The sequence below is a fragment of the Curcuma longa genome, chromosome 21 (assembly GCF_044706935.1).
Source record: "Curcuma longa cultivar G26 ecotype Majalengka, Jawa Barat chromosome 21, ITB_CL_G26_1.1, whole genome shotgun sequence".
Classification (NCBI taxonomy): Eukaryota; Viridiplantae; Streptophyta; class Magnoliopsida; order Zingiberales; family Zingiberaceae; genus Curcuma; species Curcuma longa.
In genome coordinates this window covers 2,825,532-2,842,221 of record NC_133881.1, presented here as the reverse complement: position 1 = coordinate 2,842,221, position 16,690 = coordinate 2,825,532, and the positions used below count along the sequence as shown (strand labels likewise).

The 16,690-nt window shown below is 39.3% G+C and overlaps 2 protein-coding genes across 2 annotated transcripts; one reads left to right on the top strand and one right to left on the bottom strand.

Annotated features, from left to right (window-relative positions):
• Positions 1 to 9,580: 9,580 nt before the first annotated feature.
• LOC141814658 (NADH dehydrogenase [ubiquinone] 1 beta subcomplex subunit 8, mitochondrial) lies at positions 9,581 to 13,135 on the bottom strand. The gene is made up of 4 exons (XM_074702594.1): positions 12,968 to 13,135; positions 12,819 to 12,905; positions 12,632 to 12,727; positions 9,581 to 9,831 (listed from the first exon to the last, which is right to left on the bottom strand). Exons 1-4 carry the CDS (start codon positions 13,103 to 13,105, stop codon positions 9,775 to 9,777), a joined length of 378 nt encoding a protein of 125 aa, XP_074558695.1. The 5' UTR covers positions 13,106 to 13,135; the 3' UTR covers positions 9,581 to 9,774.
• A 754-nt stretch (positions 13,136 to 13,889) lies between these two features.
• Positions 13,890 to 15,284, top strand: LOC141815610 (putative pectinesterase 68). The gene is made up of 5 exons (XM_074703559.1): positions 13,890 to 14,185; positions 14,272 to 14,461; positions 14,529 to 14,735; positions 14,799 to 15,037; positions 15,128 to 15,284. The coding sequence occupies exons 1-5, from the start codon at positions 13,890 to 13,892 to the stop codon at positions 15,282 to 15,284; spliced, it is 1,089 nt and encodes a 362-aa protein (XP_074559660.1).
• The last annotated feature ends 1,406 nt before the right edge of the window (positions 15,285 to 16,690 follow it).

The following is a 16,690-nucleotide window of genomic DNA, read 5'->3' as shown; positions in this document are numbered from 1 at the left end:
GCTAATTTGCTGGAGTGAAAGTGAAGATCTTTGACAGCATAAGATGAGTAGTCCATTTAAATATAGAGTGAAGAGGGAAGCTATATTATAGATGTGGTGTAGTATTTGATATATGTAGGTACACTTTAGCTCTGGAATTTAGGTCTCCTGAAGCCACAGCTCGTGTATATCTTGCAACAGAATCTTTCAAGGAGTATGTTGTTGCTGATTTTGTTTTTCTTTGCTGATATGGTTTCATATATTGTTGATATGAGAAGTGTTTTTGTTTTATTTTGTTTCCTTTCCTTTAAAGCCAACTCCAGTTTACATGATTTTTTGCCTTACTTTCTTTCTTTCTTCTCTTTTTAATTCTCTCGTTCATTTTACTGATAAATAAAAAATATATTTGATCTATATTTGTAGATAAACTTTTCTCCCTTGAAACGATTCATGACTCCTGTAACTTTACATCTTTTTTTATATTATGAAGCTAGAATCAACTAAGGAATGTGATGTCTGATGCTTCTGTTGTGCAAATCAACTTCTTTTGATGATAATAATCCTTTAATTATGTATCCGAAATGTTTTTTTTTCTTTTACGAATCCTATATATAATCTTCTGTTTTGGTTTCGATATATGCACAGACTTTTTTTCTTTAACGTCCTCTCTCTTTTTCTCGGAGACAATTAAGAAACTCTCTCTGCAAATGCTCAAGAGAAGATTGTGGTGTTCTTTTACATAAAGTCGAGAAGATGAATCACAGATATATACTGATGCTAACAAAGGTAAAAAATAATAATAATTAATTTTCGGATTGTCTTTTTCTTTTATGATCTTCTCGTTAAAAATAATCTTACCATGACTGACATGTTACTATCAAAAATAAATGGCAAGAACTCCACTTCTGAGGATCTGTACATATAGAACTGGACATCAGTTTAATTTCTTAGCGTAGCTTCAGCATGCAGTTAAGCATAAACCACCTCTTCAATTCTTTTGTAGGGTAACAAAAATCTCTCTCATTGTACGCAGGGCGGTCACAATTCACAAGTTCATGGCACCAAAGAATAAAGATAACCCTGAGAATGAACACATGCAAGAAAAGACCGAAGAAGGAAAGGATGAATCATGCAAGAAAAGGAGCTGTTTGCATGGAAACTTGAGTGTGTGATGGCGACGCGAGGCAGGACGTGGGAGACCGACAGCGGGAATCCTTGAAATTGCTTGAGCAAAGGCCTTCCTGCAATGTCTCCTCACCGATGATACGATCGATCTCTCAAGCTTGTGGCGTCTGTTTTTTAAACGAAAGATTCTCGCTCGATCGTCAATCATGCATATGGATGGGTCTTGATGGAACTGCATGAATACGTGCGTCATTTGATGCACAGAATATTTTGCATGCAAGATGCTGCGTTGCTTTTCTTTTCTTCTTCAGGGGTCGGGAGGGAGGGAGACATCGAGGTGCCACTCCACGTGGAAACGACAGGCGGACTGGGGACGCCTGCATGTGGAGGCGAGGACGAGGTTTGGCATCAACTAAGCGAGAAGGCAGAAGAGCTGCCTGACGGGGGCTGTTGCATGCAGGAGATGAAGAGTCCCGGTGCAATTAATTTCTCCGCTGTTCCTGCTGTTCGAAAAAGCCATTTGCATTGCACATTAATTCATGTTTCATGGAAATCCATTGATGAGGCAGAGTAGAGTACTGTAGGACGTACGCCAGCTGCATGCCCGTACGTGGAAGGGTCGAAAATGGCAACAGCAAAGCAAGAGGAGAGGTGACGCAGTGAGCTGGGATTGGCATTTGGCAGGGCTTCGTTAGCAGTAAAAAAGTGAAATCTTCATCTTCATCCTCATGCAACAACAGTCTCCACTATCTCAACAACAGTAATACATTTGTAAGAGATCAAGACAATTAGTGGAGCATTTTCATCTCCATTAAAATTTAACTCAGATCTATCGACAGCAATAGGATATTCCTATAGGAACCATCTATGACTGACAAAGCTTCCTCTTCTGCTTTAGCGTTGCTCATTCATGCCATCATTCAATTGTTTGGCAGGGTAACAGCTGCACGTGTGGGGTGGGGTTGCCTTCGATAAGGCTCGCGTCGAGGTGTCGGATTCTCATGGAAGAAGATGATCAAAATAAATAAATAAATAAATTGGGACCGATCGATGTTTTTGAGTTGCTGAATTTCCATGTGTGTGGGTTGTGGATTGCAGATTGCTTGGCCTAAAACAAGTCGAAGCATAATTAACATAATTAGAGTTTTGAACTCGAGTAGTAGTTCTACTTTAACCACAAAGTTCAAGGTGATTTTCTTTGTCATTTTTCTGATCTTATATATTTTAGCTTCTTTTAGAGCAAAAGGAAATGGATAAGGGTTTTTTTTTTTTTTTAAAAAAAGTCACGAGATAAGCTTTTTCTTTGTTTATGAAAAATTTCCCATGTGTCTGTCTGGTGTGCCCTCCTGACTGCCCCGACCTTTACACCCCTCTTAGCAAGAAAATGAAAAATACGCTCATGATCTTCCTGAAAAAGCAGCAGGAGAGGGTGACAAGATAGCAGTGGCAAGCTTTATTAGTGCCAACGTCTTTTTCTTCACGAGTTATAAATGCGAGTTGACGATCGATGACAGGCGTATCCGTAGATGTCACATCGCTCGTGGATTCGCTTAGCTTGCTTCTTCCCTCTTCTCTTCTCTGCTCCGCTGGCTCGTTTTTATCGTCCACTGCAGCCATGCGCGGCATGTCCCCACGCGTGCACATTTTCTTCCTCTCCGCCATGTTCGCTGGGTCACACTGAGACTGGCAGGCACTGGCAGAAGCCATGCCCGAGCATTAGGTGGGGCTTTGACCGCGGGGACGACAAAACTTAACTGCACTTTCTTGTTACTCGGTGTTAGAATCAGTCGATAGCTATATATAATTCATTCATTCATTAAACTCTAGAGTAATTACTCTTTCCTGATCCCACCGACCGGCCCTTGTTCATTAATCTCGTCGTGCCCAAGCTGACGCTCCGCTATGGATCTCCGCCGCGACCAGCTGACGACGACGGCGAGCAGCTTTCCATGCCCGTCGCCAGACGTCCTTGCTAACGTGGCTGCCAGTCCACATCGCCGTGCGATAACGCCCTCACCGACACCGACGCCAACCATACTGTTTGAGTTTGTATATAATGTAGCATATTGGCTTTACCTCCTCTGGTTAATCCATCTGTTGGAGCTAGAGTTACGTAAGAAATGATAATTAGAAAATGATAATCGCTAGTTATGTTTGTCATTAATTGTTTGAGAGCATAGAAAAGGTTAAATGGATCGAACTAAGTTAGTTTTAACTGACCAGATAAGAAGAGGACCTAAATAGTAGGATGGTTTGCTAAATTTTAATTTTGGAAGCAAACCTGGCTCCCTAGACTAGGAATACCAAAACTCTTTTACTTAGCATCCTTCAATTTACTTAGTCAAATGCAAATGTCTTTTGGAACATGCTTCATTACGTTCTGAACAACCCTGATTTTAGATATGTTGAGACGACTAAGCCTTTTAAAATCATTCAGGTTGTGTTAGCTGATTGAAGCAAAATGATATAAAGGTTTTAATTAATTACAAGTCTTGTAAAAGTTGTGGTATATGATTAATCTTCCCAAGAGCACCTCACTTTGAGGAAGATGGTAGGTACTCATATTACTCGATTGGCACACAATTGTATAGTTTGTTGGATATTGGGGCCTTAATAGACCAATACGATTTTGTAGAAAAATTGAAATGCCATCAATTGATGAAAAGTTGTAATTGACTTCAAAATCGAAATCTACATTTCGCGTAGATAGATTTAGACTATTAATTTGCTCAAAACTGATTAAGGGTGAATGAGAAATTAATTGTTTAAAATTGGCCCAAATAATATTAATTATTCATTAATGTTATATATAAGGAAATGCAAGGGAGAATAGTCCCACATCGGAAATTTTCGATGTGTTTTCTTTCCTTATTAATGATGTTGTGTTAATAGAGTTAACACAAAAAGACCAGGTGCTCTCTTCTCAGGGGCGAGCAAGTGCTCGCACCTGTGAGCCCGCCACGTGCGCAATGGGCGCTTTGTAGGCGCACTTTGCACTTTGCACTTTGCACTTCGCGTCGTCGCAAGGAGCATTGAGGAACTTAAATTTATGCTCCGAATGGCATTGCAGTGCCTACGTGGCACTCGGGTGACGTGTTAGGCTCGTATCTGTCGTGACAATGCCTGTGTGGCATCCACGTGGGCAAGAAGAGATGATTGGACTGTTGATTGGGCGAACGGATGGCAACCGTTGATCAAAGAGGTGTGATGGGTCGCTTGTGATGCGATCTTGAGCGTTGGATCGCGAAGAGTCACGATCTGACCGCTTGGGATGAGACTTGATCTGAAGCGTCAGATCGAATGGATCATTAGATTCAGATTCGACGGCTGATGACAATAGGCGAGATCTGAGGGTCACAACCCTTCAGATCTGATGGATGAGATTGAAGTGGGCTATATGAAGAGTTACAACCCTTCAGATTGGACGATCCAGATCGATCCAGCCCAAGGTGTTGGCGGTTTCGTAACCGCTCGGCGATTTTCATAACCGCTCGTCGGTTTTCGTAACCGCTCGGCGGTTTCCGTAACCACCCACTACCACCACGCCTCTTTCCTCGCTTTCTCTCTCCCTATTAAAGGGAGAGGAAGGCTCTGCGATCGGGGTGTTTTACCAGAGAGGTGAGGCGAGGCTGGTGTGCGATTGCGTCCAAGTCTTGAAGCCGACAAGTGAAGAGGAGAGTCAGTTCGCCGAAGAGAAGAGGAACACCAGTCCGGAGGATTTGGTTTGTGAAATCGTGAGGGGTCTTCCGTTCGTGATCACTCCTCCGACAGAAGTAGTTCCAGCCGTCGGAGTCAAGGTACGAACAGCCGGCACGCAACAACAGATATTATTCTACACAAGGAACACATCCTCTCACCCAAAAGGCATTCAACCTCTTCATTTGATATAAATAGATCCCTCCAGATGCTGGAAAGATCATCGAATTCATCGATTCAAGTCTTCCTTGTGCATTCATCCTATCTAGTGTATTCGGAGTCCAAAAAGCCTACGAGAAAGTTCGTCGGTCTCGGAATTTAGAGTGCTACTATTCCGAGACGTTCGTCGTTGTATCTTGGGAACAAATTGCTGTTATCCGTTAACACCGTAGCGGAGCAATATCGTTTACGAAGATAGTGTTGAGTACTAACCTCGACGATACGTATCAGTTTGCGTACTCCCAGAGCTACCGGAAACAACATAGTTATAGTTTGGTATTATCCAACTGTACTCGAAACCATGTTTTTATATTTGCCATACTGGTGAATTTCCATATCACTATCCTCTAAAGCAATGCATTTCCCCCACTTCTGGACTAGGAATATATAGAACAAAAAACCATGCACCCGGAAAAAACTACACACAAGTAATGCTCTAGAGTGAACATTGTCAGTTGAATGCCAATATAAAAATATACACCATTAAAAAGATTCTAGAGTGAGAAAGAATGAAAGGGTATCTTAATGAAAATATCAGAGGGAAAAGGAAAAATTACTTAAAAGATTTGAAAATTGTTATTATTATTTTTAATAATTTTTAAGATTTTTGATATAGAGTAGTTTTGAAAATTTTTATTTTTCTATATGTGAGGATTTTAAGTTCGTTTATTTTGAGTTAAGAATTTTTTTATCTATAAGGAGATTTTTTTTCTTTTTTTAGAAGTTAGGATTTTGAGTGCATCTTGTAAATTGATATTTTAAAAAATTAATTAATTAAATAATATTTTCAAGAGTGTCATTTATTTTTCTATCTTTTAATATTTTTTTGAATTAATAAGTTTTAAATAATTAATTTTCGATGTTCGCAGTCGATCAACAAAATTAATATTGTCTGTAAAAAAATCACTATCTTGTCCAATGTCAATTGGTATCAGAGTTTTCAGATTTGATGGATTGTTGTCGTAATCGTGATCATAATTGTGACAACATGTTCTGATTGAGAAAGTTTCACACCATGATCGTAACACTTGAGACAAGATATTTCAAGATCTACATAAATAAATCACAAAGTTATCCTAGTGTCTAGCGACGTAAGATCGTAAACGTGGTGAGTTCATTAATTTCCCTTTTGAAAAATCTTTAATTTTCGACTGAGGAGAGATGTTGAAATGTAAGTTTGATTTTGAAGGATTCGGAATCAACTACCCCGCTATCTACAACTTTGAGAGAACGTCGATTTCATAACGCCTCTATATCCTCCTTCCTTCTACGATGACGAAGACAACTATGAAAATGCGGACCTCGACAACATCAAGTACAATCAATCTTACTCTCCCGATCATCCAATCACAAGAGATGACAGAGACGACGACAAGATCGAAATATTTAGTGATCCAGTTTATGACGATACTGACGAAGAGGAGATAGATCTAGATGAAGTGTTGATCGAAGATAAAAAATCCACTTTGTCTGACGACAATCAACAACTTGGTTTATCTGTCAACGAAGTTCAATTTCCATCGTCTCACCTTGCATTGACTCGGTATCCCAATTTATTCAGCATGACAAAGATGAGATCGAGTCAACTGACGAGCCAATATATGACGAGGATAAAGAAATAGTAAAAGATAACTCGTTAATTGATGATAACATTGAAAATGAAATTTCCACTTCATCAGCGATTCCTCTGGACAACAACTTAGTTTTTGCCATCACTTTAAAGGAAGATGTTGATACTTTTGAATTGGAGAATGCTATCAGAAATCATCAAAATATTTTCAATGATCAGAAAATCGTAATGCATGAATTGAGTAAGAATGTCGAAATTGCTAAGAATCTTATGGATGATTCAGATCTTTCACTTTCTTCATCACTTCTCCCACACGATGTTGTGGCAATTATTAGTCGAATTTACAATGTGCATGAAAGAAACCACTTTCCAAATATGCAGAATTGTGATCGTGTCATGTTAAAGTTGCTTGATAAGTGCAGGTTGAAGAAAAACAACATGAATTTATTAGTTCATCTCAGTATGCAGAAGGTCAAGTCCATTCAATTCGGTATCGAGGATACGATCTATGAACTTCATGTGTTTCAAGAGGTAATGGGCCATCAAAACAGGGAGTTTGAAAATGTAAAATTTGTCAACGGTGTAGAGCAGGCTTATCCAGCATGCCTTGCCAGGATTGTAAGAAGGAAGTCTTCCTTAAAGTTGTACATGAGCCTGACTAAACATCTGGTAGAAAAGCGTGTAGAGATTGCAGTGATGAAAGATGAACATCACATCTTGAAGTATGACGAGAAAGATTACTTGAGAAAGCAAACAGTCATCAAGCAAACCTTCGATCATCAACTTGAAAAAGATAATAAACAACTACAAGCTTCACATGTAAAAAATGAGAAATCCAAATTTAAAAGTGTTAATTAGGTCAAAATTATCCCCATAGCTCTGGAGAACAATATAAATTTTATAAATTTGTTTAGTATTTTTTTATCATAGTTAATTTGAAACTTCTCTTGCAACAGATTTAAGTTCAAGGAATTCGTTTTAGCATATGTGAAATTTCTCCAAAATGATTATTTTCTTATGATAGCACCAATGTTATCATTATGGGGGAGTTTTTTTGTGCTCCACTGAAATCTCCTTGGATAAACATGTTTGGTGACATCACGGTTCCCATTAAAATTAAAAAAAATAAGTTTGTATCATCACAATTAGATGTAATTTGTAAGAAAAAGAAATTCTTGAGAGATGCAAAGATGGATAAAAATAGCATTCATGAGCATTCACGATGTCATGCTTGTCAACAGATCAATGAGAATTCTAAAATTCAACAATTACTAAAAGATTTTGCCGAATTGCAACTATTAAAAAATTTTATTGAATTGACTATTAGATGATCTTTTTCCTGAACGACCACTTAACACTATTCTAAATTTAATAATTTTAAAATTTTTTTAAAATAATTAGAATTTTTTATTGATATTTGAGAATTTTATCCGAAAATTTTTATTACTATTTTTAAAGTATCTTTTAATTTAATAATATTTTTGGCAATATCATTTATTTCTTTATCTTTTGATATTCATCCATATTAATAAATTTTAGACGATTGATTTTTAATGTTCATAATCGATTAATGAAATCAATATTACCTACAAGATAATCATTATTACGTCCGAGGTCCGAAAATATAAAAATCTATTCAAATTTTTGAAAGAAAGTATAAGTGCAATTTGAAATCTGAAAATTTTGTATGGAATCTCTAAGTTGATTTTTCCCACCACAAACAAGCACATGTGAGCATAAATCTTGAAACAATTTTTTTTTTAAATCTTCCCAGATTGAAAGTAGGGACCTATTACTACTATAGATTTCTTGGATATATTTCTTCAATTTAACATGAACAGAAACGACACCAGCCCAAAACAATTAAACCACTGATTAATTCGACCCATCTGCTGGAAAATGAGAATATAAATAATTATTTATCATGTATATGCATGACTGCTCTCTTTCCATCTTCCGCCTTTAGTACGCCATCCGACTCACACCAGATGCCGCTTATAATTCCAAGTGCACATCACATTTCTGTTAGCTTAATAATTCCGAGAGCAAAATATTAAGCAGAACCGGTATGCATAATTAATATTAATAAAAAAAATAGAAAATGTTGATGCAAAATGCTTTTTTTAATGTCCTTTTCAATTTTGAATTGTTTAAAAACCAAATTGATCAATTCAACCACCTTTTAACTTCTGCTGGTATGGGCAGAAGCAAACTTGCTCAACATTCCTGACCCAACCAGCATGACTGGTTTGCCTATATCACCCAACACGACTAACTGTCCAACTGAGCTGTTCAACCTGACTAATTTTGCTCCTTTAGATCCTCCAACCTACTATGCTTAATCAGCTGAATCAAATGAGATGGACACTCATGAGTTAAACATTGAAGCTTGACAATTAGTGCTTGTATGACATGCATCAGAGTCATGAAATGAGAGTCCAGAGTTGGTATTTTTTGTAAAAAAGTGGTAGGTAACAGCTAGTGAGATATAGGTTCAAATCCCTATAATTCGCGCTGGTCGAGAGACAACATTGTCTCAAATGCATGATCACATTTCTGTTTCTCATTCTTCTGATGTGATCATGCAGACAATGATATCCAAAGAGATAGAATAGAAAAATCTCATAATATTCCAGTATGAACAACCCTACTTATTCAATTCTAAACCTGACTAAACAGTTATTCGAAACTGCTGGTCCAGTCCACAATAGTATTGAAGTAGCCAGAATCAGATGCAGATAATAAAAAGGGATTTGCTGGCACACCAAAAGCTAAATCATCATCTGGTAACTCGTAACTAACACATTTTAGTCAAAGACTCTACGTTAGTGTCCATTACCGAATAAATGATAGGCTTCTCAGAATGCCACTACTACCTGTCATTTTTCTCACAACTATTGCATTATCAAACTGGAAAGGACGTTAAGAGCTAGAAATCATTTCAAAAGCTTATGTAGACTCATAATTTATCAACGGCAAAGTACTCTCAGCTAAGAGAAAGCAAGCCAAAGCCTACTGTAGCTTCATTCTGATAAGAAAACACGTACAGCAAATGGCAGAAAGCAAAAAAATAAATCACACTCAGTATTCAGTATGCATATTTATTGCAATTAAAAACAGCGAAAATGAAGAGCATCAGAAGATCAGCAATTGATCTTGAGACTAACCACAACTTAGAGCATATATTATTGCTTTCCACCAAGCTCCTTGCTAAGATTATCATATGGATAAACTTTGGGTGCCTGGAGAATACCAAAATAACATGAGCAAGCCATTTCAACACAGCTGAGCTGCACTTAAAGATACAAACAGGCAATTCGCAGGCCAGAAAAGTATTAAGGTCGCACTGCAAATTTTTAGCAAATCAACATGAACAAAGAGAGAAGAAATTGAAACCGACATGAGATTATTTGCTCAGCTTTCATTCTAGTTTTAGCCGCACTGTTAACCAATAAATATTTAACTGTAAGAGCAATATCCAGTGTACCAATGATAACACAAAAATCATGATACTTTAACGTCAGCAGTCAGTCAGAGTGATTCTTTTAAGTTCTCAAACTCAATTATATTGAAATCATATAAATACTAATTTCCAAATTAAACAAAGTGAGCAAAGAAAGAAGCCTCAACTGAACCAAACACCAAATTCAATTACAAATTGCTTTTTTTTCCTTCTTTTTTCAATAAATATACCACTTGCCAAAAAATTTCATTATACTTTGGCATGAGCTTATCGTATATCTTCAAAATACCAATGTTCGACATATAATGTAGTGGGATAATTTTTAACTGTCCATCATACAGAACCAACATCCCTGGTTATACTCCTAAAAAGGAAGTTCTTATTAGTTTATAATTCCAGCTTCCACTGAACTTTAGTACTTAACTGATACAGTTTTGATGAACAAGGAGCCAGATGGTATTGTTTGGTAGAATTATGAGACTTATGGAACTTCTGAAATTAATATGCTGATCCTTGTACAGGGTAGAAGTGGACAAAAATTCAAGTTGTGTTGCTTGTATAACAGACATATGGCCTAGTATAAAACTCAAAACCTAAAATGCTCCATGTAAACACAATATACAAAACTCAAAAAGGAAAATACCCTAATAATTCTAACACTACCAACATCTGGTACCAGTATGGGAACTTATAAAAAGGAACAACAATCCTGTTGAATGCAACTAATATCTAGCATCAACATTTGCAAGGTGGGTGTCACAAAAATGACATTTGGTTGGATAGAATGGCGGTGTTAGCCTAAAAAAATAAGAAATATAACTAAATACGTTTGAAAGATCCTAAATCTTCCGAGTTAAAGAACTTTGTCATGCAAGCAATAGAAGTACCTATGTGGATGGAATCATAGCTAGGATGGTGGACTCTGAGGAGCATGTTATTGAAGTGAGAATACTGACAGATGGATAGATTTGAAAGTTGGTCTTGTTGGAGGCCTAAAACCTTCTTAGGAAAATTGCTTGAAATAAACTATGTTTGCAGTATATGAATGATGATTTGGTGGAAAACAACGTAGAGATTCAATTGCAACACATATCATTCACATGTCTTATTTTTTCAAGCAAATGCATTGTGCACCTTACGCCTTCCATGACAACTATGGTGAACTCCACTATCCTCACATTAATCTGCACAAGTTAATAAGGTGGAAATGCAGTAGTGAGAGCGCACAGCATCCTTATATAGGCTTTAGATAATAAGTAAATCGAAATGCACTCCACAATTTGAGTCCTGACTAACTGATCAAAGAATCAACAATTTTTTTTTTAAAAAAAAACTTACTGATGTGGTAATGTAACTCTAACCTATAGTGTAACTAGGAGAAAGTTTCTGAAATCAACACCAGAAGTCTTATATTGACTAATATGCGGTCCTATATAGAGAAGCTAGAAGAGATTCCTAACCATCTCATCCGCACAAGGATGTCACATGTATAGATTTCATGTTTGTGTCTGTGCCTCCAAAAATAAGGAAACAACTGAAAAACATTCATGAGAGGGTCAGTCATCTTGCTAGAGTAGAACAAGCAATTAAGCATCAACCAACACAATTAACTCGTTCTATGAACAAGGCCTCGCAACAATAGCCCAAAAGGTGCAATTTTGCTCATTTTAATTTCTTTGAGGTGAGATTTATGGAGATTAAAAGATTTAAAGTGAATTTATATTAGAAGATTATAGAGAAATAGTTTCTAGATTTAGTGTTATTGAGGGCAGCCTGCAAACCCAGTCATGGAACACTTGTGGGGCAGTTTCTCAGAGTTTGTAGCATAAAGTTTTGTTAAGGTAAAAACCACTAGCTTCTAACAAGTGGCAAGTTTATGAGGAAATGTTGAGATCAATTATGTCCCAGGTGCACTTTATGATGGGTTGTTCCTAGGACAAGTAATATGAAGAGAAGATATAGAGAATATGTTGCAGGTTGGAGATTTGTTGATGCAAGTGAGCAGTAGCAGAAGATAGACTTACATAGTTTACAAGAATATGAGAGATCACAGGGGCATCACTGCAAGCAACGGGCAAAAGGGGAACAAGGAAACCAACACGTTCATGAGGGTGACATGGATGAAGAGCAAAGAAAGCAAGGGCGGTGGTGCAATAAATAATGCATGGCCACAAATATTTTTGGCATTGACTAGATGATAGCTTAGTCACCCAAAATGTTATATGCAGGCAATTAGCCAACCGCTTAAATAATAAACCACAGTTACAAACTTACAATTTTAAACTGTATTCCATGGTAATTCAAAGTAGCAACCCTATTACCAACACAATTATAACAATGATGAAATAAACGAACAAGTTAGTCCAAAGCAATAACCATCCAAACAACTAGTTATAAGATAAGCGGATTTATCCAAAAATAAGCATAGCGATCATTTCTCAGCCTAGAAGAACGGTGAAATCATACCAATCATGATAGGCTAACACAAAGGTTCAGCGCACAATTTTAAGTTTGATACTCATCAAGAAATAGACGTTGATGACGGTAGCTTTGGATGGAAGGGAAGCAAGAGTACTCACGAAGGGGATCCTGGACGCCTTGTCATTCCAAACGGCCAGCAAACCTAGCGACGCGAAGAAACCCAACCCGCCGCATAACCATGCCAATGCTTCATACTGATCAATTTGTTTCAAAATCAAAAGCATTCAACTTCTCTAGAACGACAACAGACAGGAAAAATTCTAATCTTAGGAGGTTCGACCGCACCTTCCCGATGTGGGGGGCGATCCGATCTACGCAGGGCTCCGGGTACGCACTACCGTTGTCCCAAACCAGCTCATCCTGAGCGGGAAGCTGCAAAACCACGATTTCACAAAACCTGGATACAATAAGTTGGGGGAGGAAGAGGAGCTTACGGGCTTATCGGGGACGATGTGTTTGCCGACGGGTAGACCCATGCCGGCACGCGCACGGAAGGCGGAGGCGGCAGATCGGGCCGCGACGCCGTTGCTGCCCAAGATGCGGGACGCCACGCCGCTCAATTTCCCAGCCATCTCCTTCCTCAGTTTCGATCGATCGATCGATGACGGTGACGCATAAAACTGGACAGTCTCAACTAGGGCTTTATCGTGTTGGGTTGGGCCCATTAGCCTAATTCCCCATACGGGCCCAATGACGAGTCGGCCCAACTTGGCTGTGATAACGGATATTTAACGACGCATGACTGCCAACGAGGATCACGGCAAGTTTTCACACCTCGAGCGGCCCAACGACGAATTAACCTCCTCCCTGCTCCTTTGCTTCGTACCTCACTGTATGTCTACCCGTGATCCTCCCTTTGTCTACGTGTGCCTCCTCGTGAACCAAACCTGACCGTTGCATGGCATCATTTGTTCTCTTCTCCCCACTCAACTATGGATTCGCTGCCATTCCCAAGCTCTCCCCCAACGTTCTTCCACCTAATTCCCTCATCACTTCCCTGCTATGTTACAAATACACTGACCGTTGCAGATCTTTCTTTTTTTCGCGTAATTATTATAAATCCCGATACGTGCATTCGAAAGCTCTCTTCCTTTTTTTCAATGTAAATAAATTAAGCAGCGAAGTCGCCAAGCATTGTTCCCACACTTGGATCATCTTATGGTAGTCTGCATGTCGTTGTCTCTGCTCGTTGGCTTGCCCCACTGAGTCGTCTTATTCCACCTCACAACCGTTGGACCGATACTGGCAATTACGTACAGTACATATAAGATTCAGAGGCCTTGCAGTATTCCTTGTTTTTATAGGCTTCCTTCCTTCCTCCTCCTCCTCCTCTTCTTCTTTCGTCATATACCATTGATGGCCATGGAAGCTCTCCGTCTGGTAGTACTCTTCCTATGTTTGATCAGCTTGACTATGCTTGGTATGGTTCAGGGGGGGAGTTATAATGGTAGTCGAGTTGGTTATGACGCCTGCGAGGCCAATGCGACGAGGCTCCACGGGCACAAGAACTGGTTCAAACCGAGGAGCCAGCAGACGATCGTGGTGGATGCCAACGGCTCCGGCGACTTCCTGTCGGTGCAGGATGCGGTGGACTCTGTCCCGGAGAACAACATCAAGCGGGTCGTAATCCACATCCACGCCGGCTGCTACATGTAAGCACGGACAATATACTTGGGAAATTAAATTTATGCATGTATGATGGGTTGCAATAAATTAATTTTGGAAAAAAAAAATACAGAGAGAAGGTGACAGTGCCGGCGACGAAGCCGTACATCACCTTCCTCGGCGCCGGCATCGGCGCGACGGTGATCGAGTGGCACGACCGCGCCAGCGACCGCGGCCCCAACGGGCAACAGCTACGGACTTACAACACTGCCTCCGTAACGGTGTTTGCTAACTATTTCCGGGCCAGAAACATCAGCTTCAAGGTACGTAATCATATCGATGGTTTTTATTCAATTGAGTCGATCGATATAAAGAATTAATTAAATGCAGAATACAGCGCCGGCGCCGAAGCCCGGCGTGGAAGGATGGCAAGCGGCGGCGTTCCGGATCTCCGGCGACAAAGCGTACTTCTTCGGGTGCGGCTTCTACGGAGCGCAGGACACGCTGTGCGACGACGCCGGCCGGCACTACTTCAAGGACTGCTACATCGAGGGCTCCATCGACTTCATCTTCGGCAACGGCCGATCCATGTACAAGGTATATGTATGTATGTATGTATGTATGTATAACAACACGATCTGAATGTTTTGAACCGGTCAGGGTTGCCAGATCCACTCGATCGCGAACCGGTTCGGGTCGATCGCGGCGCACGGGCGGAGCAGCCCGTGCGAGCGGACCGGGTTCACGTTCGTGAAGTGCAGGGTGACGGGCACGGGGAAGCTGTACGTGGGGCGGGCGATGGGGCAGTACTCGCGCATCGTCTTCGCCTACACCTACTTCGACGACGTGGTGGCGGCCGGCGGCTGGGACGACTGGGACCACAACAGCAACAAGAACAAGTATATATATATGCAATTTAACTAAATAGACCGACGAAGAAAATTCATTCGTTCGTCGTCGTCAAACCTGTTTCATGCATGTTTTCGTAGGACGGCGTTCTTCGGGGTGTACAGATGCTACGGCCCGGGTTCGGCGGCGGTTCGCGGGGTTTCCTGGGCGAGAGAGCTGGATTACGAGATGGCTCGGCCGTTCATCGCGAAGAGCTTTGTCAACGGGAGGCACTGGCTTGCTCCTTCGGATCCCTGAGAGATTAATCAAACAAATCAGCATCAGGAGACTGACTAAATAACGTATAGGTAGGAATTGATGGTGTGGTAGTGATCAATTGTTTATTTTTGTTTAAAAAAAATTAATTGATAGAATAAGGAACTAATTCCTGATCTCTTGATAAGTTCCAGAATGTCAGTGAATGATTATTGTCAGCAAAGATTTATAATGTGGAATGTGCCAAAGTGTTAACTCATATAAATTTGCAATAAAAAATTTGTAGTATTTCAGTGATCAACTAATAGGGATTTACTCCAATCTAAAATGCGAAAATGTGAAGAAAAAGAAATTCTTTTATTTCAAAAGGTATGTGAATCATGACACTGATATTTAAGATGCCAGGACACTTGAATGAGACATCTGGATGAAAAGTCTTTTGGTGCATTAAAGAATCAGTTGTTGATATATAAAGAAGGTGTATTTGATAAATATAAAAATAGATATATATTTTTTGATATTATAAAAATCTAGTTATACGAGTTCAGTAAATTTGTAAAAGACTGGAAGTTTCTGCCTGATAAATAAGATAATTTGTTTAATTAAACTGCCAAATTGCAAATTTAAGACCTTTGGCATTTGGCATGGAAACAAAACCATGCATAGAAAGAAGGCATAAGACATGGGCAGTCAGTCTGCTGAAGTAAACAGCAAAGTTGGCAGCTGTAGGTGAAGACGCGGGGCCTCTTTTACAGTTTTACGTGCTATTGAGGGGACAACATGATGAATTTTCAATGCAGTTGGCGAAGGAAAAAATAATCATTGGCTTCTTTTGTCTGTTTACCAGCGAGGAAAACACCTGCAATAATAATTTAGTTGAGCACACATTAATAATTAAATTAACAGAAAGAATTCATGCCCAAGTTACAGTAACTTCTTTGTTCTTTATTTTTTTTGTTACAAAAATAAAAATAAAAGTATGTGCAGGCCAGTAGAAAGTTACTCCTGCATGGATTCGTGATGAGCTGCCAGCATGGCACGTTGTCCTGCCAAGTACAGTCCTTTAGTTACTAATCGATTGGTAATCAAGATTAATTATTTTTTTAATTTATTTAAATTTAATGGCTATAAAAACAAAATCACACCGATCTTGTTCCCTTTTAGCTGGGCAGATGAATCGGCTCACAATTTCTGGTCGCTCAACCGAATTAATGGAATTAATTTCAAGTTTGTCTATAATCATGGTGGCGAGGGGCCTTCGTGCAAAAACACCATGCCCATTTAAGCCTTCACGCTCGACATGTTCAACAGATATTTTCCAAATATTTATTAATAATTTACTGTGCAACTATTTAGTGTACCACTGCCTCTGTTTGCCTCATAATTGAACGCTTTAGACAAGACTTACGTCGCTATATTTATTTCTACCGTACAAATATTATATTATT